Source organism: Pseudoliparis swirei, chromosome 1 (genome assembly GCF_029220125.1).
Source record: "Pseudoliparis swirei isolate HS2019 ecotype Mariana Trench chromosome 1, NWPU_hadal_v1, whole genome shotgun sequence".
NCBI lineage: Eukaryota > Metazoa > Chordata > Actinopteri > Perciformes > Liparidae > Pseudoliparis > Pseudoliparis swirei.
The window spans coordinates 5,855,366-5,879,821 of record NC_079388.1 but is presented as its reverse complement, the minus strand read 5'-3'; the positions used below and the strand labels follow the sequence as shown (position 1 = coordinate 5,879,821).

The following is a 24,456-nucleotide window of genomic DNA, read 5'->3' as shown; positions in this document are numbered from 1 at the left end:
AAAAAAAAATTGCGTTAAAATATTTTAGTGCGTTAACGCGGCCAAATTAATCGCATAGATTAACGCGTTAACGCTGACAGCCCTAATATATATATATATATATGTAAATAACGTGAGCTATAACAAGCAATAAGGTCAAACAAGGAAAACCTTTTTCAAATTTTTTATTCTGTGAATAGAGACAACTTTTTATGATAAATTCAGGGATAGACGGTAATGTTAGTTAAATCGTGTCCTTAAACGTACACATGCTTCAGTAGCCCCGACACATCAGCAGCTAGCCAGCGACGAGTATCGTACACAGTTTCCTTAAAATGTTAAACTAAAAAAGGCACAACTGAAGCGGGGTGTTTGTGGAGCCACAAACGTTGTGCTGCCGAAGGCGATATGGTGATTTATTTAGTTAGTTAACCTTTATTTAGACAGGCAATCTCATTGCCTCATAAAGTTTAATTCACAAGTGGGACCTTAGAAAACAGAGTTAACGACTTAACGTGTGATTTACAGAACGACATATTAGAACAAAGAGGGAACGGGGAGAACAGCTCTACACACATGTCATTCTGTTTATGCAGCAGCGTGAGCAGTGGCTTTTAAAAAGAAAATATGCTGCTGGTTGTGAATCACTGCTTCGGGAATGTTGAATGGAACCGGCTGATCAGAGAGTGAGTTGGTGTATCCTAAAGAGGACTTTCATGTTGAGCACAGTCTAATTGTGCGATGGGGATCAAGTTAATTATTTAATTGAGTTATTTTCTTTTCATGAAGATGATTCGACTCCACGCTTAGAATTGTCGTTAGAATTGTTCTCCGAACTCGCGTCCCGGGACGTCGGCCTCCCCGCGTGAGGCTTCAGGGGCGCCAAAGTCAACACGGAGCCTTCGTCATTAATCACGAGCTGTCATCACGTCGAGTTTAGTGAAAGGTCGCTTTAAAAAAAACTTCAACGCTCACGAGCCCGCGACAGCAAACGTGAACTCCGAGGAGCGGAAACATACACAGCGTGACACACTTGCAAATAGACAACCGGGCAGACGTCGAGAGAAAGATGTCGTGTTGTTTACATGTCAACGTAAAAGAGACGCGCGACACCTTTCACTCACTCGCGCAAACACTTTCTGGAAAAAGAATCTCTATTTGGATGAAGTTCAACAGGATGTAACTGACTTTTACTGCCATTTACTCTCTCGCTGGCCGCGCAGTAAAATGTGGGGATGTTTGTTTGCATAAGAACAAGGTGGGGAGAGAGAGAGAGAGAGAGAGAGAGAGAGAGAGAGAGAGAGAGAGAGAGACTAAACTTACACATTTGCATCTGTAGGCCGATTGACCTAAACAGGCACCATCTGGTTCATCCAACAGGAACTGTTCAACGGTTCTGCGCGGTGAATACGTAGCTGGAGTCAGCAGCTAGTTAGCTTAGCTTAGCGTAACGGGGGGGGGGGGGGGGGTAGTAGTAGTCAGTGTGCCCTAAGCATAACTCCTGCATGATGCTCCCCCTGAGATAGGAAAGGGACCCACGGCGAGCGTCGGCGACGGGGGGCTGAGCGATTAAACGTCTCTCTTGTTCTGCCTGTTTTGTGATATACATGCCTAAAAGGTGCCTAATGTTTCTAGACTGAAATAATATCGGCATTATAATTATTATAACTATGAGGATTTTTTTAGTTGCCTATTTTGTGGAGCCCCCTCAGGACTTGGTGCCCTACGCACAGCGCGTAGTGCGCTATGGGAGCGGCGGCGCTGGTAGGAGTTTATAGCACAAACAACAATGAACTAGTGGAGGCGGCGAGGTGCTCCGTGTTGCCAGATTGGAAACGGTGAAGTATCGTACCAAAGGCTCAACATGGTTGTATTTGGAGGATAATTATCGTGTATCTGGCAACCCAGAGATCGGTCGACCAATGACTGTTCTCTATACCATCAGAGCTCATGCAAGAAGGTGGAACGTAAGGGAGATACCATTTCCAAAACTTGTAAGGGCGTAATAACTATAGTGAAAGACCCAGAGAATCACAAATATCCGACGAAGCAAAATCCCGGACGCTTTTGGAATCCCTGCCGGACGCATTTTTTAGGTCTCAAAAAGAGGAGATGTCCAGGGGAAAGAGGACGTCTGGTCACCCTAAGCAATGGCACTTTAAATCGGGCTTTAATGCTGCAGTTTCCGCACACGCGCTGCCATCGTCACACAAGTGCTACTGATGCAGTTAAGAGCATGTTGAACTAATTACAACTGACGTTGGGACTCATCATCACACTCATTTTGCTTTGAACGGCTACAGCAAAGGGCCGATTGATGCCGTGCATCGTGCCAGACAGTTAGCTGAATCGACATGGTTCCCTACGGTCGAGGACAGAGTAGGGAGGAAGCCATGTATTGATGCGTACGTCATACTTCTTGTAAAGAAACCAACTATTCTTTTCATTGATTATGTCCGGCAGTGTTATTCTGCCGTGTCACTGGGAGTCGATACCCCCTTTTAAAAAAGGAACAGATAAAACATTAACCCGACAGCAGTATCACCGACTTGAAGCACACGATTCATTTTACTGACAAAGCTCTCCGTAACTACGCAGAATCCAGCTCCATGAACGCCTCTCATGCCGTTTTACATGGCCCGTCAATAGAGCGTATTCACTCACGTGACCACAACAAACTCTGGCGGCCATGTTGGGGTCCCACCACGGCATTGTTTTGCTTGTTTGTATGCCGCTCTTCCCTTAGAAATGACCATTATATCCTGAAGGAGACACAATTTCAGTTCAAAGCGGTGTGCCTTGTGATTATGGTACTGTGCCTCACTGTTGGATGGACTAATGATTCAGAATATGGGTTTATCAGCTCAAAAAGACAGGCTATTACTTCAACTTGTGATGCATCTACTTCGGCTTCACTCGGCGTCTGAGCGTTAGGACTATTCTGTTGCTACATCGGGTTGTGGGAACGTTTCCATTGACACACTCTCGTCAATAATCTCTTTTTGCTTTTTTCGCCTAGCGAAAATCAATGTCTTTCACTTGCGCAAAAGGAACTGTGGATGGAAACTTGGGAGGAAGCCATGAACATGGCAACTCCGTCGGGCGATGTCTGCCTTTACTCTGTGATTCATTTCAAGGTAAAATAAAACACTGTCTCCATGGGAACAGCATCAGCACGGCCACCAAACAGTCACTGCTGGTCCTGAAGGAGCTGGAAGCGGCTTCATCCAGACACTCGTCCTGGAGGCGGAGCTGTGACTACGGATCATATATGAACCCAGACACGGGGCGCTTGATGTTCCGACATTTGTGGTATTTCCACAACAAGTATAACGCAGAAATAGTTGTTAATGTCCCATGGTCGATAACGGAAATGAAAACTGTTTCACAGGAATGTGACCGGGCTATGTGCTGGTCACTAGCGAATTAACCACAAAGTGTTGAGCGAGTGAAATCAGGTAAAAAAGCGTTGCAAATATTCAATTCCAACCGCTGAAATCTTTCTTTGGTAATGCAGAAGGACATGAGGTTGCTGGGCTCTCGCATAATCAAACAGCGGACACGATAGCCAGGTCAACTTCTTCTGACATTTAATAAGTGGGACCCCAAGATGGCGCGATTGAGATTCTGACGTCACGTGAATACGCTCTATAAGAAGAGGACAAGAGCGGAGAGAAAGTGAAACGCCCCGTGAAGAGGAATTCTAGACAAACGGGGCGTAAAAAAGATGTGAAGGAATAAAAGCAGAACCACAAATGAAGTCCTGTGGTATAGGACACAATAATAGTTCACCTCAATAAAACGTGTTGGAGGACGATCAAGTATTCCTCCGGAGGAGATAACAGGTTCAACGATGCGGTGACTCAGTTTGACCCCAATTGTTCTCAGTAATCTCAGATATTTAAGACATCTAAGCTTAAACTGTGACTAACATTGTTGCAAATGTATCGCTGGCACAAGGAGAGCGTATTTAATCCCACGACAATGCAGGAGGCATGCGGAGCGGCCGGTTTCTCTACCCGGTACCTCTTCTGCTCCACAATTCCACTCGGAAAGCCCGACGAGTCTTTCGCCATAACTCAGGGTGTGTTTGACGTGTTTGATGAAAGGCTTGAAAACTTCATGTCAAACGCAGCAGGGGTACAGGGTCACGACGTCACCTGGAACGCTCTGGAATGCCACTGGAGTCCAAAACAAACAAGACACAACTACAAGATGTATTAAACCCTGAAATCCTCAAGTCTTTGCCCGATCAGACCCCCGGACTTGGATTACGACTTAGTCCTTCGCGAACGACTAAAACAACAGATTTATAGTCGACGTCTGGATTGAACTCCGATCTCGGACATTCCTTCCGATGTCAACAATTCGGGAACGCACTCAATAGCTCATTGACGCTGTCAGGAAGCGACTATGATCCACAATCTGAGAGGCTGACGTCTTGAACATTCATATTAAACATTAAGGTTATCTTTAGTGTCATTTTGAACTGAATGTGTGCGCTGTTAGGCGTAGGTGTTGCGTAATCCCCCCCCCCCCCCCGTGTGCATCTCTTGTGTGCATAGGCGGTCACCAGCTGGTGCGCAGCCACGTGGACAAATTGAAGACTTCGCCCGGGCATGTGACCACTGGTTCCGGTCCCCTGTGTGTGTGTGTGTGTGTGTGTGCATCTCTTCACATCCCTTTGCTTATCCCTTATGTGCATTGTCTTCCCACAGAGCACCGCCTCTTCCAAACTGGAGAGGACTTCTGGGTTGTGGAGCCTCCTGGTTCCGGCCCCTGTTACGCGTCTCTCGGGGTTCTCGTGTCTCCTTCTCGTGTCGTCGTTGTTTTGTGTCACTCTGTATTTGTTACTGTGGTTATTTTTGCGTGCGATTGTTTCGCCCCCTTTTTGTTGGAGTTGCTTTACGTCTCTTTGTAGTCACGGTGAGCATCTTTGTAGTTGTGTCTCTTTGAAGTTTATTTGTGGTCATTTTGCTTTAAGCTCCGTTTACAGTAACTTCATAGAGCAGCTATCTTCGGCAAGAATTACTAAATGTACAATATTTTGCAGGATTCTGTTCAATATGTTGCATCTTTTTCTTATTTCTTTTCCATAAGATTAGCGCTGGAACAAAGGATTATTTCCATTATCAATGAATCTGCGGTTTATCTTCATCTCAATCAGATCTTTGATCTTTGATGAAACTAGTGAAAGATGTTCACTACAGTTGCTCAAAGGCAAAGTTAGATCATTTAAGTTCCTTGTTCCACCCGACTAGCAGTCCAAAAAAAGTCAAACAGTCACATTTTAATATCATAGAAGACTTTTAAATCAGAAAATATTAAACACGAAGAAGCTACAACCAGATAATTTTAAAGTCAAGTGGGGTCAATCAGGACAGGCAAACTCTGCCTTCCCTTTCAACCGCAAAGTGGAGACCTTCTGACTCTTCCTCAAAAGTTATTTTTTAAATCGATAGCAAATAGGGTCTTTGGTTACTTTTGTTTTGCCGTTTTTAGCTTAGCCACAGACGAACAAAAACATCTTGTTGGGAGGCTTATTTTCTTTCCCACCAGTTGATGCACACGTTCCAACATCTGTTGGGATGACGCACTCCTTGTACAACCAATTGTAATTTGTGCTTTCACGTTCAAGTGTTCCAACTGACCCGACAACAAGATACTCAATCATGCTTCTTCTCTTTGGCTGAAGAAATGCCCAATAATGCTGCAGCTGCGACCGCTTGACTTTTCCACACACACAAAAAGGTTTAAAACCCATGTTTTGCATGTCCTTGAAGGACTCTGCAAGCTTTTGGAGAACTGAAGGAGGTTTAAATCCCCGAATATACTCCATTGGCACTTTCTCACAATTGCATAATGACTGGAATAGTATGGATTTCACAGTCCAGCCTATTTAACAGTCCTGTCTAGACATAAATGCCCTTGTGGGCTATCTAAAATCTCCATTAACGCAATCATCTTCAAAGTCATGGTAATTCTAAGGAAAAGGATTTGGCACGGTGCAGGAAATAACCATTTTCAGCAACCGTTAACCTCATTAAAGACTTTTATTGCATGCTAAACGTCCACACTGGCTGCTGGACAGCCAGCTGTATGAGGAGATGTGCACTTAACCCACAAGGGGAAGGTCCCATTCAACAAAAAGCATGTAGGAGACTCAACTTAGAGAAGCATCAATCCAAAAACACCGTCACCCCCGGACACTCGGTGCACGACACTAAAGATTCATCCGTCTGGGTCCATTTAGCCCTCACTAATGTCTCCAAGGCGTCCAAGACAAGACACGGCGTTCTGCAAACATACCTGAGTATCTGCTGGCTCTCATTAGCCGCCTTGGCCAGGTACGGTTCACTCTTTGTCCTTTTCTTTAACTTCAACAATCTAAACTTGGACTTCTCATCATCATTCGTGTCCTTCTCCGCCGACTTGTGCAGGTTGACTTCGCTCCTGGAGAAGAAACTTTTCAGAGTCCTCTTGGACGTGCTCTTGGCCATCTCTCCGAAAGGACTGAGGCGCGAGAACAACCCCCTGCCCCGCAAATAAAAAAACCCTCTTCCACCGGCGACGATCGGTTGATTAAAAGCGGATGCACGGGGAGAAGCGCGCGGGTCCGTGTACGTAATGTTATTTCGTTTTTTCGTTTCATTCCAAATACGGAATACGGAAATCACGTGGTTTTTTCGTTTTCCGTTTGAAAACCAAAAACGGAAAAACGGAATACCACCTCCGTATTTCGTTTCTGCCGTCTGAAACCAAAAACGACAGAACGGAAGTGCTTAAAATGAAGTCAAAATAAAAGCCAGTGATACATATTCGTATTAACCTTAGAAGAATATTAATTAATCAATATAAAGAATAAATAATTAAACGGGGATATTTTAACGATGCAAACACATAGCAGGGTAACGTTAGAAGAATATTAATTAGTCAATATAAAGAATAAAGAATTAAACCTGGATATGTTAGCGACAGTGGTGACGACGGAAGTTTAATATTCATGTAGCCTACACAGCAAGAATCACCTTCTCACTTAATCGTTGCATTGTTTGATGCAACACAGTTCCTAATATAGATTAATCAAAGTAATGTTTCTGTGCAGAGACTATATTTCCACCGCAGAGTAAACGGTTCACCTTTATACCGCTAGATGGCAGTATACCTGTTATTGATACATATGTATTTAATGCCGTTTATTTCCTCTGATATTTATGTTCATGGTTAATTTCCAGCATAGTTGTATACATCATGTATTTACTTGTTTTATTTGGGTCATTTTGGAACTAAACATTCCCACATGGAAGAGTGAGGATATGATGACCACGAGGCAATACATATTGACAATTGAAAATAAAGAGACAGTTGATTTTTCTTATTAAGCAGCCTTCAGTTCGCACCCAGTCACAGCACCACCTGTGCTTCACCTGTAACCTTCATTACTACATCATCATTACATCAACGGTTAATGGGGACACGTTTTTGTTTTGTTTTCGTTTTATGTTTATATGCATGTGTGTGTATGTATAGTGTGTGTGTTATATGTATATATGTGTATTTATGTATGTGTGTGTATATGTATATGTGTGTGAATATGTATGTATATGTATGTATATGTAACGTATGTGTGTATATATATCCATATATATATATGATTCTTTGAAATTCGTTTTCGAGAAATCATAGGTTAATTGTTGTTGAATTATGATTGTTGTATATTTTGCTGATCGAAATAAACTAAATCATCATCAACATGCAACCTGTTCTGTTGTGACTCTGCTGTCAGTCTTCCTCTGACTACATCACATCATCATCAACATGTTCATAAGAGTAGCCACAAATCACCCATACCTGATGTGATTAATCTTGTTCTGACCAATACATTCAATAACACTGCAGTTGAGCAGCTGAGCAGCACAAAGCAGATTTTCATAATCAGTCCTCCAACAACTCAGACAGAGCTGTGTGTTTTATAACAACCAACGTGTTACTCAGTCACAAGAATAAACAAATTACTCTAAATGAAATGCAGGGCAAGTTATGGTCAAATAATAAACTGTTCAAACACATTTATTGGACATGTAACACAATAACAGAAGGACATCGAACAATAAAGAAGAAAAAAACAGAACCATTTATAAAAATACAAAATTAGTGGCCGATGGTGTCCCGGAACACATCAACCACTTCCCCCATCCCTGTGATGGCAAAGTAGTTGGAGGAAAATTCCTCATCCCTGCACTTGGGGCAGTGTGTGCTGGTGGCGGACCACTGGTCAATGCACACCCTGCACCCAATGAGGCTTCTGCAGCATTGGGCGACCACCGGCTCGTCCATGACGTCTGCAAGATGAACCATTTTAGTGAATTCATGGAATGAAAGTCGAAAGCACTTTTTCATAAAAGAGATCTATATCTGTTGACACTGCTAAGTGAAACATTTATGTTTTCCCATCTACTGTTTCTAACTGGGATATGATGAAATATTAGCGGTCCATTTTCAAAAAGGCAAACATGTTATTTTGACAATTCTTTCCCCTTATTATTCTTATTCTTGTTTGCATGATAACAATATTATCTGACTTTAATTGAATATATTGATACTCATTGTGTCTGCCGGCTGCGGCTTCATTGATAGATATAAATATATCTGACCAAAGCTTGACAGTGCGAAGTTGGTTTGTAAGAATGAACCCACTGATGGGACTGGGCAGTTAGAAGTGGGTAGAGCAATGACTTTAATGCTGCAGAATATGGCTTGTTTATACAGAAATAATCTAAAAGTCACAAACCTCGACAGACCAGGCACTGAAATGTGGCCCTCACGGAGGTCACCTGGGCGTCAGTCAGGGCCACCGTGTTGATTTTGTTAGCCCGGGCATAGTCCCCGAGCTCCATCAGCGTCTGTGTGACCGCTGGCAGCGCTTCTGCTGCCCGCAACAGCTTCTCCACGTTCTTTACGTCTTCATCGTCTATGCGTCTGGGGAGATGAGGGAGATAGATATATACAAACTGAGTTTAGAAAATTAAAAGTTCAAGGAGGTAATTAGCTGTATCTGTAGCTGTTGACCGTTCATAACTACAGTTCAGGTTGTCACATACTAAGTAACATCATTCTTTTTTAAATAATTAGTACTGCACCTTAAAAACAAAGGAAAGCATTTTAGTCTATCACACTCATCCCCTCTTCACATAAATATATGTTCATAATTGATCCCATTAATGTGTATTCAGCGTGGGTTACCATGATGCCATCGGACTGATTTATGACTTCCAGGACTTTTGGGTGAAACACTAGCCTTGCTAGACTGTTAGTAGCTCTGAATGTGGAGGTCTCTGTCACTGCTTGTGTTGTCAGTCAGGTGGTGTTCAAAAGCACATGGTGACGTAAGAAGAGCGAATTCTACATTGTTGTTACCCTTTCCTCTTCCTCTTATGCTCCATCAGCTCCTGTAGGAGCTGTCCAGCAGGGCAATAATGCGGCGGGCATTCTGCTTCCAAAACAAAAGACCTAAAGAAAAAAACGTAAAATTTTAATTTCAAATGTATTACTTTGTAAATGATTAGGTTATATATAATCATCATCCAAAGTTAGCAAATCCAACAAGAATCAAACAATAATTGACATACAAGATACACTTAAGTAGGAATGAAGCTTTTACAAGAACATACCAGTCGTCCCCGGCCCATCGAGCAGATGGTTGCCCATGCCGTCACAGAGGACCACCTGTTCCTCTGTGCCCAGGTTGTGCTTTACTTTGTCAGCCATTGAGCTTAAATTGGCCTCCTGCTCATTAAAAAGTATGTACAGGGTACCCCCATCTGCTCTGAGAGCACCCCCATCGACAGTGCCGATCGATATGTTCCTGTTGAGAGACAAAACCAATATGGAAAGAGATATTAAGCAATTTTTTTTCTTATTCAGCCTGTAAACATACAATGGTTTTATTTTTTCAAGAATCATCCTAGGAGGTTGCCCTCAGTGCATTGTAATGAGCAATGCTCAGCTCTAGAGTTGGTTTTGGTCAAAACAAACCTGGAAAAAATTCGGCTGACATGGGCAGGTGCAGCACGTCCTGCACGGACAGCAGACGCCACAGGCCTGGCTGCATGGCGGAAGAGGGGTGGGGCTGGCTGCAGGCCTGCTGTGGCCGTTGAGGCTGGGGTCTCTTCTCCACAAACCTCATACCGTCCACCAGCAGTGAGGTCTCCAGAGACACCAAAGTAGCCACTGGTAGTGGGAACCAGGACATTGCCGACATCGTCAATAATGTAAATGCTGCGTGGTGTCAGCTGAAAATACAGAGATGACAACATCTTTATATCAGTTCTTTTTTACTATACTTCTGTCATACAGGTGTGTGTGTGTGTGTGTGTGTGTGTGAGCGTGCATGAGCTAAAAAAGACAGAATTATCTGCTATACTTCATTTCAGCTACGGGTTGCTGAATAAATTAATGTTACTCACATTATTTCCAAACTCGTTCCAGTCTTTTCTTTGACATTGTCTTCGACATCAATCTTAATCCTGGCCTCAGTTAAAGCCCCATTATGTAGTTTTTCCCTTTTAGCACCCCCTTCAGTTTTTGAGGTATTTAACGTTTACTTCAGTGTCGTAAATACCCAGTTACGATAGATGCATTATAGATCCTGTCTTGTAAAAAAAGCTACATAAAAAAGCTACCCTATACTGTAGCTGCGAGCGTGGCTGGCACTATATGACATTGCGTAATCACTGCCAGAAAGCAGGTCGACGTACATCCGCCCCGGAGCGGGCGCCTCCAGAATCTTACATAGCGGAGTTATTTCCCCACGATGGCAATGGCGGAGCCGCAAATCGCCATATTAAAAGTCATTGTAGCGGCACAATTCTTTTCAAGCTGTTATTTTAAGGTACAATTGTTACATACTGTTACTTTAAACTGATTTAGTGTCACCTGGGAATAAATAATGAACTCAGAGAACAGAATGATATCTGATGTTTAAACACTCGGAGACATCAGAGCCATCATTTCAAAAAGTCCGTGAACCCTGACCGCCGCTGGCAGCATGGTTTCCCGAGCTGGACCGAAATCGTATGCAGGAGCATATCTTTAAATCAGCTTAATCTTGATATTTTAAGTGGAATTGTATTGTAATGTTAGCTAAAAATGAACTTGAATTGGTACTGAATCTAAACTAAAATACAAATATCTAAATACCCAATTTATGGTGCAACATTTTACATTTTGTGCTAACCTTAAATATTCGGGCAACGTTGTCCAGGGTTACGTCCAATTCTCGGACCTGGAGTTCCCGCGATCCTCTCCAAAGAGCTACTTTATCATCCATGTTTGAGATAGAAAGAAAGAAAAGACTGGAAAGAGTTTCACGGAAAACCTGTCACTCTAGCTTTCCTGTTACCAACAGTAAACTCCAACGTGCTCTGGTCACCTGGTTGCAGGGTTGCCAGGTCTGTGTGACAAAACCAGCCAATGGCCAATCAAAACCAGCCCAAATACCAGCCCAATATCAGAACTAAACCATATACACTACCGTTCAAAAGTTTGGGGTCACTTAGAAATGTCTTTATTTTTCAAAGAGAAGCACTGTTTTTTCAAGAAATATAACATTAAATTAATAAAAATACACTCTCCATTGTTCATGTGGTAAATTAATATTCACGGTGGAAGTGTCTGGTTTCTAATGAAATATCTCCATAGGTGTATAGAGGCCCATTTACAGCACCGATCACTCCAGTGTTCTAATGGTACATTGTGTTTGCTAATCGCCTTAGAAGACTAATATCTGATTAGAAAACCCTTGTGCAATTATGCTAGCACATGAAAACAGTTATGATGGTGATATAAGCTATACAACTGGCCTTCCTTTGAGCTTGAAGTTTGAATGGGTGCTAGTGAGAGTCCTGTGTGCGCGGATGTGTCGGCGTGTACGTGCTGATCTGGAGTCAGTTTGGTAGGATTTGGGTATTAATAAATTATTTAATTTGGTTGGTTAATAAGCAATACTTATAAAGTAGGGGGAAAGTGAGAAGATGAGAAACATTGTTTAGTCTAGAAAGTGCCCGTGCTTCATGTAGGGTGATGATCATCAGGATCATCAGGATGGAGATGGTTCCCATAATAACCACCTGGTTCTTTTGTTTGAAGTCTGAAATGTGTAGCACTTTATACATGCGGCTTTTGAACAGGAGTGTATGTGTGTGCGTGTTGGGATGTGTGTCGGGGTGTGTGTGTGCGTGTGTGTGTTTTGAAACATATGGTTGGAGGAGCAAGAAAGACTGTCCCACATTTACAAAGAAACAAATGGTCAATTTGACCCGCCACATAACAGGAGGGTTAAATGTCGTTGACACTACAAAGGGTTGCATTTTGGGTAACTGAGTTTATTCTGTGTTTATCTCCCGCAGTAGACGTGTTTGCCACTGCCACCCTTTTGCACTGAAGCACGCAAGATGGACTCCAGCCTGTTACCTTACTTAGATATTGTACAACAAATGATGCATAGTGGCTGTAGTGATGTGGACATAAAAAACCACTTGATATTTGAATGTGGCTTGCGTAGAGGAACGTCCGTGGCCAATATTCGGAAGTTTTGTAAAGACCACGGGTTAAAAAGACAGCGAGTGACTGACCAACAACTTGAAGCTGCAGTCTCCAATGCAATAACACAGGTAGGGTGCTGTTAATTTATTTGCGCGAAAAAATGCATACAACGAAACTATAAGTGTGTGTAAGGTTAGTATGTTATACTTTAACCCTCCTGTTATGTTCGTTTCTGACATACAGCCGTCATGCTCCCGGGTCAGTTTGACCCAAAAGTGGTCAGAAACAAAAACATCCTAATAACTATAGTTTGTACCTCATCACCAACACCATTACTAACAATCCAATCAGTTTTTAGTGGAATTGAGTTATTCACCCCTCCATAGATTTAATGAAAAATACATGTTCAAACTATTTTTTAGGTACATTGAAAAAATCTAAATCTAAATTAAATTGCATTAGTTTACTATAACATGTATATTCTCCTACATTTTATTAGCATTTAGTTAAAAATTGTCATGGGGTGATGTAGATAAATAGAGATGAGACACCTGTGTTCAGGGTCATAATGACCCGCCCACTAAAAATCAAGCCAAATGAATCATAAAGGATTTGTGTTGAAAGTAAAGATATTATCTTTATCTTCAGGGTGGTCCTACCTATGGCAGGAAAATGATGACTGGGAGTCTTGCAGCTGCAGGTGTCTTCGCATCAGAGAGTCGTGTTGGAGCTGTTTTGCGCAACATTCACCCACCTTACCATAAGGCACGATGCCAGGTTGGTTTTTTTTCTCAAATTAGAATATGTTGTGCTATTCAATAAGGTCATGATGTTCTTTTTTGTCTGTTTAAGGGAGCAAGGAACCTCAACCCTGTTCCTTACCATGCAGCCTATGTGGGTCACAAAATCCACATGGACCAAAATGAGAAGATTGTCATGTTTGGCGTGACTCATGTGCTGGCAATAGATGGCTTCTCCAGCAAAATTGTTGGACAAGCTACTATGCCTGTAAAGAACAACCTCACCATCTACAATGACGTTTACAGGTAATTGAAAACACTGTTGTCCTTGTACCCTAAACATTACAAATCATCCCCATTTTATGAGGTGTTTTAACAGGGTGTCTGTGGGTCCTTAAAAACAAAAAAATGCATTTAAAATGAAATATCTTACAATTTCTTGAATACCATTTTGTCAGCTCTGAAAAATGTACTTGATTAGGAAGAGACGACATTTTCGAAAGTGGATTTAAATTCAATATGGCTTGTTAATGTATTAAAAGAAAATGCTCAACTTAAGTGGGATTAGTCGCATGTGAAAACCTTCATAATATACTGTATATTTTTTTAGTTTGGATTTGAATCAACGTATTAAATTGCATTCATATTGGTCTAAAAGGACTTAAATTAAACTTATTGAAAGCTACAGACACCCTTTTAAGCAGCAAGTTACAACTCATCTCACCTCATCAGTACCTGATAACACAAGACCTACTACACATTTTGTAAATGTATCTGACACCATTAGCCTTACCCTCCATACTGCTGTCTGCCAATGTTATGTTTTCTTGCAGGAGTGCAGTAATGGAATATGGGATGTGGGACCAGGTCAGAGTGGATCATGGAAAGGAGTTCTACCTCACTCTTTTCATGCAGGAGAAGTTGGCCAGCCACCGCCACAACACTGAAAGGCCACCATATCTCCAAACACCATCGACAAAGGTGATCGACATACAATGGTTTTGCTGATTATAAAGTTAATCAACATGTAATTAAATAACTATTTCACACTTTCATTAATTATTCAGAATGGTTAACTGAAGATATTGAAATGTGTGAAAGTAAGTTAGTCTGGGGGGGCGGGGAAATATTTGTTTATCAAGAATCTGAAAATGTCTCTATTTTGCAATGACAGAATCACAGAATCGAGAGAATCTGGCCAGAAATTAACAACCGAGTTAACTACCCGTTGAAAGCTGCATTGGTCCAACTGGTGGATCAGGAGGAGCTGGACATGGAGGACCAGATGACTCGGTTCTGTGTGTCATCTTTGACATGCCAGTTGGCCCAGATCGGTGTTAACCGAACTGTGCAAGCATGGAATGCACACAGGATTCCTGGTATGTCTTCGGGTTGGTCTTTCAAGCCTTTTTTAATGTGAATAATTATTTTCAAAATGTTTTACGATTGAATGTTTCTTAAACATGTTTAATCAAATACTAGAAGGAGCATGTTGCAATACATGGCATGGTTGTGACAGCCACATTGAATTATTATTATTACAGGGAGGGGGATACCAAATGACTTGGCCAGAGATGGATGCCCAAAGAAGCTGTCGACAGACCTTTTGCCAAATGCATCTGTGGCTGCAGACTGGTACGACCAGGAAGTGGGCTCACTAACACGAGTGTCAGACTTTGGCACCAACCCGTTTCCAAGTTCACAGGACCAGGAAGCTGCAGTGAGGGAATTTGCTCTGCAGTGCCCTGATACAAGTGTCCTGCTGGACAATGCAGTGAATAATCTGCCACAACCATTCAAAGATGGACTCAAAGGCCTCATCGACATCTCAAGGAGAAATTGTCAACGCTGATGTTGTTTGTGTGTCCAAATTGTTATTGTCTGTGCTTTTATTTGGTTCAACTGACGGATGTTTTTCTTTTCTTCAAATGTTGGGGGTTTAAAGGGAGAAATATGTTCTTTTTGAATAAACACTTATGTCTTCAAAGTCTGGCACGAATTTCATTTTTAATCTCTAATGGGAAAGGCTGGACCTGTAACACCAACTATTGAGAGTGACACGTGTGTTGACCCCCTGCCCTGTAAGGCACTGGAAGATGGCTTGTTCAGCGACCTCTGACCTAGGTAACAAACTTACACCCCAAAATATACACACACAAGACGGTTGCAGCCGGTTTAGGGCGGTGAAGCCATGATAACTTCATACATTAGCCACCATCGTATCACTTGTTTCAGGCTCATAAGTCGGTCTCCCCGACAGCCGGGTATCACAGATTTGAACCCAGTGTGAAGATTTCCCACTGGAGGAGGACCCCGATGTGGTTGGGAACCTCGCTTGTTTATGAAGGGCAGCTTAAGGACCCTGACACCCTCAGTTTGGATGCCAATCTGATACCTATTGCTTCACTAAGAACACAGCTGATGTCTGAGCACTACAATCAAACAGCAGGAACAAACATCAATGATAAACAATCTGAGCCAACCTATAAATCACATAATACTAAACACCATTTTGACCTGAGCTTGTAGCAGGTATAAAGCTTCAGTGAAGCTCAGTCAGGACGGTTCATACATCTGACATTCACTTTTCATTTGGAACAGCTCTTGGAAGGCAAAACTTTGATGATGTAAATCATGCGAGCAGATTAACTGCAGATGGAAGAATCAGAGGAATTGAGATCCAGCAATGCAATGCTACCACTAATTCTGAAGGCTTCCTCTTTTAGGGGAGTAGTTAACTTGTGCTTGACATAAAGAATTAGAAAATACCAAAGATTCTCTTTCTTTACTAATCTAGAAGTGTGCAGATGTCATTGGATCAGATATAAGTAGGCTACATGTGAGCTGCTGCTCTAAACTAAAGGCCATGACCTGTTAGGCCTACTCTGAGCTAAACCTGTTGCTATTAGCTAAACAAGGCCATGACTTGCTGCTCTAAACTAAAGAAGGCCATGGCCTGTTGCTCTGAGCTAAAGAAGGCTCTGAGCTGAATATGGCTTATCTAAATGTACATGCAGAGATATAGCCATACGGCTAAACACAGACAACTCCTAACAATCACTACTATAAACTATGTGAGACATCTTAGAGATGTGAGAGGAGCTTTGCTCTCCATGTTTCAGTCTGATACAATAACTCATGGAGTCAACTCCTCAGAACATGTTCACACACAACACAGAGCTCCATCCTTCTGGAGACCAAAGTACTACATGATGATGATGTGATGTAGTCAGAGGGCTAAGACTGCAGAGTAACAACAGAACAGGTTACATGTTGATGATGATTTAGTTTATTTCAATCAGCAAAATATACAACACTCATAATTCAACAAATGAAGAAAGTGGCTGACCGAAAGGGTCGAGGCTGAAGCTAACGAGCTTATAAGTGCCCTAACCTATGATTTCTCGAAAAAACTTATTTCAAAGAATCATATATATATATATATATATATATATATACACACATACATACATATACACACACATACATAAATACACATATAAACACACACACTATACATACACACACATACATAAATACACATATATACATATAAACACACACACTATACATACACACACATGCATATAAACATAAAACGAAAAACAAAACAAAAAACGTGTCCCCATTAACCGTTGATGTAATGATGATGTAGTAATGAAGGTTACAGGTGAAGCACAGGTGGTGCTGTGACTGGGTGCGAACTGAAGGCTGCTTAATAAGAAAAACTCAACTGTCTCTTTATTTTCAATTGTCAATATGTATTGCCTCGTGGTCATCATATCCTCACTCTTCCATGTGGGAATGTTTAGTTCCAAAATGACCCAAATAAAACAAGTAAATACATGATGTATACAACTATGCTGGAAATTAACCATGAACATAAATATCAGAGGAAATAAACGGCATTAAATACATATGTATCAATAACAGGTATACTGCCATCTAGCGGTATAAAGGTGAACCGTTTACTCTGCGGTGGAAATATAGTCTCTGCACAGAAACATTACTTTGATTAATCTATATTAGGAACTGTGTTGCATCAAACAATGCAACGATTAAGTGAGAAGGTGATTCTTGCTGTGTAGGCTACATGAATATTAAACTTCCCGTCGTCACCACTGTCGCTAACATATCCAGGTTTAATTCTTTATTCTTTATATTGACTAATTAATATTCTTCTAACGTTACCCTGCTATGTGTTTGCATCGTTAAAATATCCCCGTTTAATTATTTATTCTTTATATTGATTAATTAATATTCTTCTAAGGTTAATACGAATATGTATCACTGGCTTTTATTTTGACTTCATTTTAAGCACTTCCGTTCTGTCGTTTTTGGTTTCAGACGGCAGAAACGAAATACGGAGGTGGTATTCCGTTTTTCCGTTTTTGGTTTTCAAACGGAAAACGAAAAAACCACGTGATTTCCGTATTCCGTATTTGGAATGAAACGAAAAAACCAAATAACATTACGTACACGGACCCGCGCGCAGATGGCACTTGTTGACAGAAGACAGCTGCTGCCGCTGCCTCACGCTGTGTGCAGATTGCAGAGCTCAGGTGTGACACGCCCATCAAGAGCTCCACCCAGATCACACGCAGCCTGCAACGACAGCCTTCCGACGGCTCTCGGGCCACTGAAGCTTTACGCAATGACATTATTCCAAATGTGGACATGCATATGTGTCTCCTAATGGGTCAGGGTGTCTCCAAGCTGCACACTGTTATATTCGGTGCTCGTAGTCTGTCGCTATGATAAGATATTCCTGTGTGAGTTTTATCTTCCGGTATCATAGGTCAGGTATGGAATATATATGTGTCTCCATCTTGATAAAGGTCACCTGACTAAACACCAAGGAAGGCAATACAACCTTGGCTTTATCGTTTAAATCACCCATTTTTATAGAACAGCTTTTAAGTGATGTCCTTTGATGCAGTTCTTTGGTTCGCCTCATTTAGTTTGTCCGTTTATTTTATTTAATTTAAATTTTGTATGTACATGTTATATTTGTATCTTACTATTCTATTTGTTTTTATTTAATTCTCTGTAGAGCACTTTGTAAACTTTGTTTTTAATGGTGCTATATAAATAAAGTTATTATTATTATTATGGACAAAAAACTAAAACAAATATATATATATATTTATATTTATATATGATAGATGCAGACACTATTTGGACTGAACGTTCAGCATCACAGATAGGCCTAATTGCCACAAATTATAGCGTTTGTACATAATCATCATAATAATAATAATCATATAATACTATATAATTAGAATACTATGTTGATCTTTACGGAATACAAAAGAAAATCGAAATGAGGAAATGAGTACATTCATTTCTAATGGGTCACGGTGGTATAGAGGCCGGGTTGCGCGTACGGTTTTATGATAAGATGTTCAAACGCTTCATATCTTCCAGTATTTCATAAATCAGATATGAATATATCTGCCCGGCAGATTCAGACCGGGGACGTTAATTAGGGGCGAGTCCTTACGCCCTGCTTCCTGCCTCCTTGTTTGGACCACGCCCACCGTCGCACCTGTGCGCTGATTTGAAGCGCGCGCGTCAGGTACAGTAGTAAGCGTGCGTGTTTGCATGGTGGTGGCGCCACCTGTGTGACACAATGCGTCAACAGCGACTCCGTCACCTGACGTCGCGCTCCGCCCGCGCTCCCGCGAGGTAGCTCCTGCTGCCGGAGGCGACACCAGGAACCTCCCGTCGCCATGATGTCGCACGCGAGGTCAGGGCGAGACTCGTCTCGCGCCGTTTGAGGCTGGTAAACCACACGCGGTGGCCGCGACACTACCGGGAACGGATTATTAATAATAATAATGTATATTGTAATAAGCATGCACACGGAGCAGTATATAATCTCCTCATTAATACCTCCACAGTGGATGAAAAGGGTCACGGAACTACAGGCCAGCGCGCACGTTCATGCGCATGCGCCTTACTGCGCCTCATGATGGCGCCACGCGCGTGCTGAATCCAATCGAAGAAGGCAACCTGCGCGCGCCACTTGTAAAGGAAGTTCCAGTGTGGATGCAATGAGTCCCCCTCCCCCCCTCCCCACACGCACACACACGCACACACACCCTCTCAGTGACTCATAGACATTACTGCCATGACATTTGCTGTATAAAAAAAAAAAAGTGTTATTTACTTGCTATTGTAAAATGTTATCCTTTCGATAATTACACAATAAAGTTGGCTTATATTGCTTTACTTTATTAGCAGCCACGCACGCGTGAGGCGATAAGAGACTGAAAACAAACCCTTCATCTAGTAAGGGCACTAAAGTGAAGTCACGCCTCAATTCAATTCAATTCAATTCAAGTTTTTATTGTCACATCCCCTTTTATACAAGTATAATCGGTTCGTGAAATTCTTATGTGCAAAACTCCCGACAACAGTAGCAGACTAAAAAAAGAATAAGAATGAGAATAAACTATACAATATCCACACAAAAAAAAAGAAGAAAGTATTAACAATATATATATAAAACAATGTAATAGAATATACATCATGGCAATATATATATATAAAACAATGTAATAAAATATACACTTTGGGCTGGAGTTCCCCTGCAGCAGCTTCCAGGGACACGGAATGAGCTCCTTTTCCACGAAGGGTCAATAAAATATCCCAAACCAAATAACTACTAAAGTATTTAGGAAAGACAGATCTTTGCACGTGTCCACGTCCTTTGGCTGGATTCATGCATCGGGGGCCACGAGCTGCAGGGCCCCTCACTCACCGCTGCCTCTCCATGAGCATGCTCAGTATACGTATACATGAGTGTTTGTATGCAGGCGTTTTACACGCTGCGTGGTCATGTGATTTTACACGACTAAGGAACGTGTGCCATGGCAGCACATGTTATCGGTTTTTTTTTTACCAGAGGCCCCTGAGATCTGTCAATGGAGCCGAACACTACAGTAAAAATGTACTTTTATCTTCTCTGGTGGAGAAATGGATGAGAAGATTGATATTTGTCTTCATACTTTACTCTGGAATACTCACTTTCTTATTGCTCACTCCTCTTCTTCACTCAGTAACTTCAAACATGAAGCTCCAGTCTGGTGCATCACGCCTCTCTATTTGCTACCGAGCCATCATGTACGTCGTGTTTTGTATTTGTTGATGTATTGTTATCGATATATATGTCGATGGATTGAACACACAGGACACGGTACTTGTTTATCGTGTCTTATGTTTGATTAACCCTGTTTAACTTTATACTTGTTTATTTCTTTAGGTGAGAACCTTGGATAAGCCCTTTGGGTTTATTTTCTCACCTGCACGCATTTCTGTGTCTTTTAATAATTTTAGATCTGTCCTGTATTCTTTTATTGTGTGAATAAATAAATAAATGAACATAAGTCTGTTAACTATAAGGCTGGTCCATTTGACAATTTCCTCAGGTAATTAATTAAATTAAATAAACACGTCGCTATTGGTATTAACTCCATATAAAAAGTTTCTTTTACTTTGTTTTGAAAATATAATCAATTAATCTATCAGACCATGTTTCTATTCATAGTCTATGTGGACAACGGTGGACCACATTGAAGCCTTTACTACGAGTGCAGTACCACAAACTATCCACCAGGAGAGTTGGACTCTCACCGTTGGCGTTTGTTCGGGGAGCATGAAGCAGCAACATGTCTAGCACCGTCATGTCTGCATGCACCGTTGCTTTGTGCTTGCCGTGGTCTCATGTAGCCGCTCGGTGTTTCCCGAGGAGAGAACGCTGTTTATCGAGAGCGTTTTTACACATTTATCGTGGCGTTGGTTTCCCCTGGTCGGGTTTCCAGACGTCTCGGGGGGGATGAACTTTTTCTCGGCCCCTGAGTGTTTGTTGGGTGGAGCTGCGGGAAGTAAAATGGGACAAGATAATGAGAGCGATAAGAAGCCCTCATGGCGCCGTCTGCCAGAGAATGGATGAATATTCCTACTTAGCGTGTCCTGAGCGGACTCTAATGTGGTAATATATAAACCGGCGTTTATTATCTGTTTTTTTGTTAAACCTTTAGACCCATTTAGCTGATTGCGGCGACGTCACCACCGCGTGCTGTTCCCCAGAGCCCTACACGCCCGTGTGCACGGCCTCGCCCGCTGAATAAAAAAAGAAAAAAATAACTACAATCGAAAGTCAAACACTGAGGTCAAACTGACGCTACTGACGAAGGGATCAGCCTGTTGACATACGATGGAAGGTGTGCACCGCTTGTCTTGTTGACATCAGCCACTGGCTATTAGGAACTCAAACCAAAAGTGAACTTTGGCATCAGAATGTGTCACCCTCGTAAAACACGCACACACATACGCACACACGCACACACACACACACTGCTGTTTATCTCTGGCATTTTTCTGTTGAAATAAAACAGAAAGTCAGTCATGTCACTTCTAGTTTCAGCTGGCAGGTGTTAAATATTTGCTGATTATCTTCTGAGTTTGTACACTTGGCAAAAGGCAAATGTAAGTTATGTATAAACGTGTTTTAAAGGAAATCTATTTGACCTAGAAGCATTTTGTTATGTACTTTGTATGGATGCACACATTAAAAAAAACGTATTCAATTGAAATAATTACTTTGACTTTCTTTTGAACTTCCTTTCCCCCGTTTAAAAAAAATATATTGTAAATGTTTTAAGTTATTTCTCTCTGCATGTAACACAAATTGGCTAAGATTAACTTTCAATACAGGACATTCATCACCGTGCCGGAGAAAGCAGAAAACACTTTTGACCAAATCCAAGTCAGTTTGCCACATCACAAATCAACCAGAGTGTGAAATGTGCCGACGCGTGTGTGAACCGTGGGCTGGTGGTTGGTAAAGAGACGGTGAGGTCAAAGTATCATCGGCAAAAGGAAGCTCCTTACAGGTTTTTTTTCTTCACACCCCCTCGATGCAGAGCTAGACCTTACCGATACTGATGTACATGACACATATGTTCTCTGTACATCGTGTCCCTTCCTCTGAAACGCATCATACCAGTACTGGGTTGCACCACAGCGAAGAGTATGGATGAGAATTGTGTCCAAAAAAGGTGTGGCTTGCCGCATATGTGGTGCAACCTCTGGCTTTTGTTGCAAGTAGGCTGAATCACAGTCACTGCCCCTCAGGTTACGGCTGCTCCAGTCTGTACTTTAGCGGTTGTACATTGTGCTTATTGTGTGTGTGTGTGTGTGTGGGAGTGTGTGGGAGTTTAAGCTATAAACGGATGCTGTCATGCACCTCCAGTATATCTTGATTGTTAATGATCATAGGACATCATTTTAAAAGCTTACAGCTGATTTTATTTTTCATTTAGCTTGTTTAATAGATAGTAGTTCATTAGTGTCCTACGACGAGTTGTCTTATGGTTCTGGTGAAGTTTGTTTTTCGGTGCTCTGATATGGCTTCATAAGCTGGATCAGGTATCCAGGACAATGGGCTCGATCTATTGGATTCAATTCTGCGTTCGAACACATTGTATACCGGATTGTTAATTCGTGCTGGAATTAATCCACATTTAATACACATGAAGAAAAAAATATATAAAATGTAAAATCACGACCCAATCCCGAAATGTTAGCACATGTTAAATTATAAAACCCATTCCGATAGTTTGCTTTATTTGCTGTTTTTCTATCAGGTTTACAACTGTGATTTATTATTTCTACGGTGATTTTAACTGACAATATCACGATAAATATGAGTGTCATACGGATCAAATGAAAATTTCCTGAGCATAAATTACTAATAAAAACGTGTTTCTTTCTTCCTTCCTCCCTCTGTCTCTCCTCCTCTCCACGTCCCTCTCATGGAATGATTCTTTATTTGCTGTTTTCTATCAGGTTTACAACTGATTATTATTATTTCTATTTTCATTCCTATAACGGTGATTTTAACTGACAATATCACTTTAACTACGACGAATAATAATGATAAAATGACAATTTCCTGAGCATAAATGACTTATAAAAGCGTTTTTCTTTCTCCCTCCGTCCCTCTGTGTCTCTCCTCTCTACGTCCCTCTCATAGAATGATTCATTATTCCTGAGAAAAGGATGGGCTATAATATCCGGCAGGTGCTGATGTTGATTATGTCCACACAATGTTTCTAGAATTAAAATGGTCATGACACATCGATCCTTCCCTGGAATTGGTGAAAAACACACTGGTATTAATTAACTCTGATGAGCTCATCCTGCAGCGGGACATCGGGCCAGGCACCGGAATCGGGTCGTCCTTATAGCATCCGTTATATACGTCAACAAGTAAACAAAGGGCTCAGGGTTTAGTCTTCATGGAGCACGGTACGCTCCTTGGAGCTGAGGCTGATTCCTGTGAGGGATGCACTCCGACATCCCAGTGTGCATTTCCCGCCCGGTGAAACTGAGCCACCGGAGTTATCGAGTGTCAAGAGTTTAAAGCTTCTGCATGCAAATGAGGCGTGCGTGACTTCCCTAGAAATTCTTGTCGGCGCCATGCAATGTGTACTTTAAGACAACTTCTTTGTGATGAACGCGCTCTGTAGACAACCGCAGATTCCCGGTGACCTCCTTTTTGTGAATGTGTGAAGAGAAAATCACCAGCTGCTGCAGGAGGGAACTGGAGGGCTGTTAGCCAAGAATAAGAGGAAGACATTAAAAACAGGCTGTGTCGCCTCAACAGGGCAGACAACAGAACTTCAAAGACCGTGTTGTTTCATAACTGGCAGTGTTTCTAATTCATTGGCTTGTGTCCAATTTTGATCTTTTCTACGAGGCTTTTTTCAGGGTGTCCAAACAGCATACTTTTTATTTTATTTCTTTGTACCTTTATTACAAACTGCAGTTGCGACAGTGAGTTCCTCACAATGTTTCCTTTGTTTTTTAGTGCACCGATTTCCCTCCAGGCACAATAGAGATGTATTGACTGGATTACAATAGAGCGTCCATGACGATGTCAAGGGATTGGTCAAAATATGGAAACATGGTGGACCCCACCGGGATGTTCTTTACCGTGCCAAATTAAAAACACTGGTAGGCCTACTGATGCTGACTTGATTTGATGATGTCACCTTAAAGATGGAGTTATGTCAGGCTGGTGATGTGCTGGTGTGTTATTTGCTGTGGTTTTTCGAATTATATTTATCTATTTTTTTGGTCGTTTTTTTGTTGTTATTTACCCTTTTATTTCTTCTTTCCGTTT

General features: G+C 41.7%; 2 protein-coding genes across 2 annotated transcripts; one reads left to right on the top strand and one right to left on the bottom strand.

Annotated features, from left to right (window-relative positions):
- Window positions 1-8,056: 8,056 nt before the first annotated feature.
- LOC130193638 (uncharacterized) lies at window positions 8,057-8,922 on the bottom strand. Its single transcript, XM_056414287.1, has 2 exons — window positions 8,771-8,922; window positions 8,057-8,321 (listed from the first exon to the last, which is right to left on the bottom strand). The coding sequence occupies exons 1-2, from the start codon at window positions 8,874-8,876 to the stop codon at window positions 8,131-8,133; spliced, it is 297 nt and encodes a 98-aa protein (XP_056270262.1). The 5' UTR covers window positions 8,877-8,922; the 3' UTR covers window positions 8,057-8,130.
- Window positions 8,923-12,614: 3,692 nt separating this feature from the next.
- LOC130195107 (uncharacterized) lies at window positions 12,615-15,121 on the top strand. The gene is made up of 6 exons (XM_056416398.1): window positions 12,615-12,650; window positions 13,171-13,299; window positions 13,375-13,568; window positions 14,096-14,243; window positions 14,437-14,641; window positions 14,807-15,121. Exons 2-6 carry the CDS (start codon window positions 13,195-13,197, stop codon window positions 15,112-15,114), a joined length of 960 nt encoding a protein of 319 aa, XP_056272373.1. The 5' UTR covers window positions 12,615-12,650; window positions 13,171-13,194; the 3' UTR covers window positions 15,115-15,121.
- Window positions 15,122-24,456: the final 9,335 nt, after the last annotated feature.

Bases quoted from the DNA above. Each gene is read 5' to 3' on its own strand.
- LOC130193638 (XM_056414287.1), bottom strand. From the start codon at position 8,876: ATGGAGCTCGGGGACTATGCCCGGGCTAACAAAATCAACACGGTGGCC. The intron at 8,322-8,770 runs GTTTGTGACTTT...TTCATCTTGCAG, and splicing joins TCAGTGCCTGGTCTGTCGAG to ACGTCATGGACGAGCCGGTG.
- LOC130195107 (XM_056416398.1), top strand. From the start codon at position 13,195: ATGATGACTGGGAGTCTTGCAGCTGCAGGTGTCTTCGCATCAGAGAGT. The intron at 13,300-13,374 runs GTTGGTTTTTTT...TGTCTGTTTAAG, and splicing joins ACCATAAGGCACGATGCCAG to GGAGCAAGGAACCTCAACCC. The intron at 14,642-14,806 runs GTATGTCTTCGG...TTATTATTACAG, and splicing joins GAATGCACACAGGATTCCTG to GGAGGGGGATACCAAATGAC.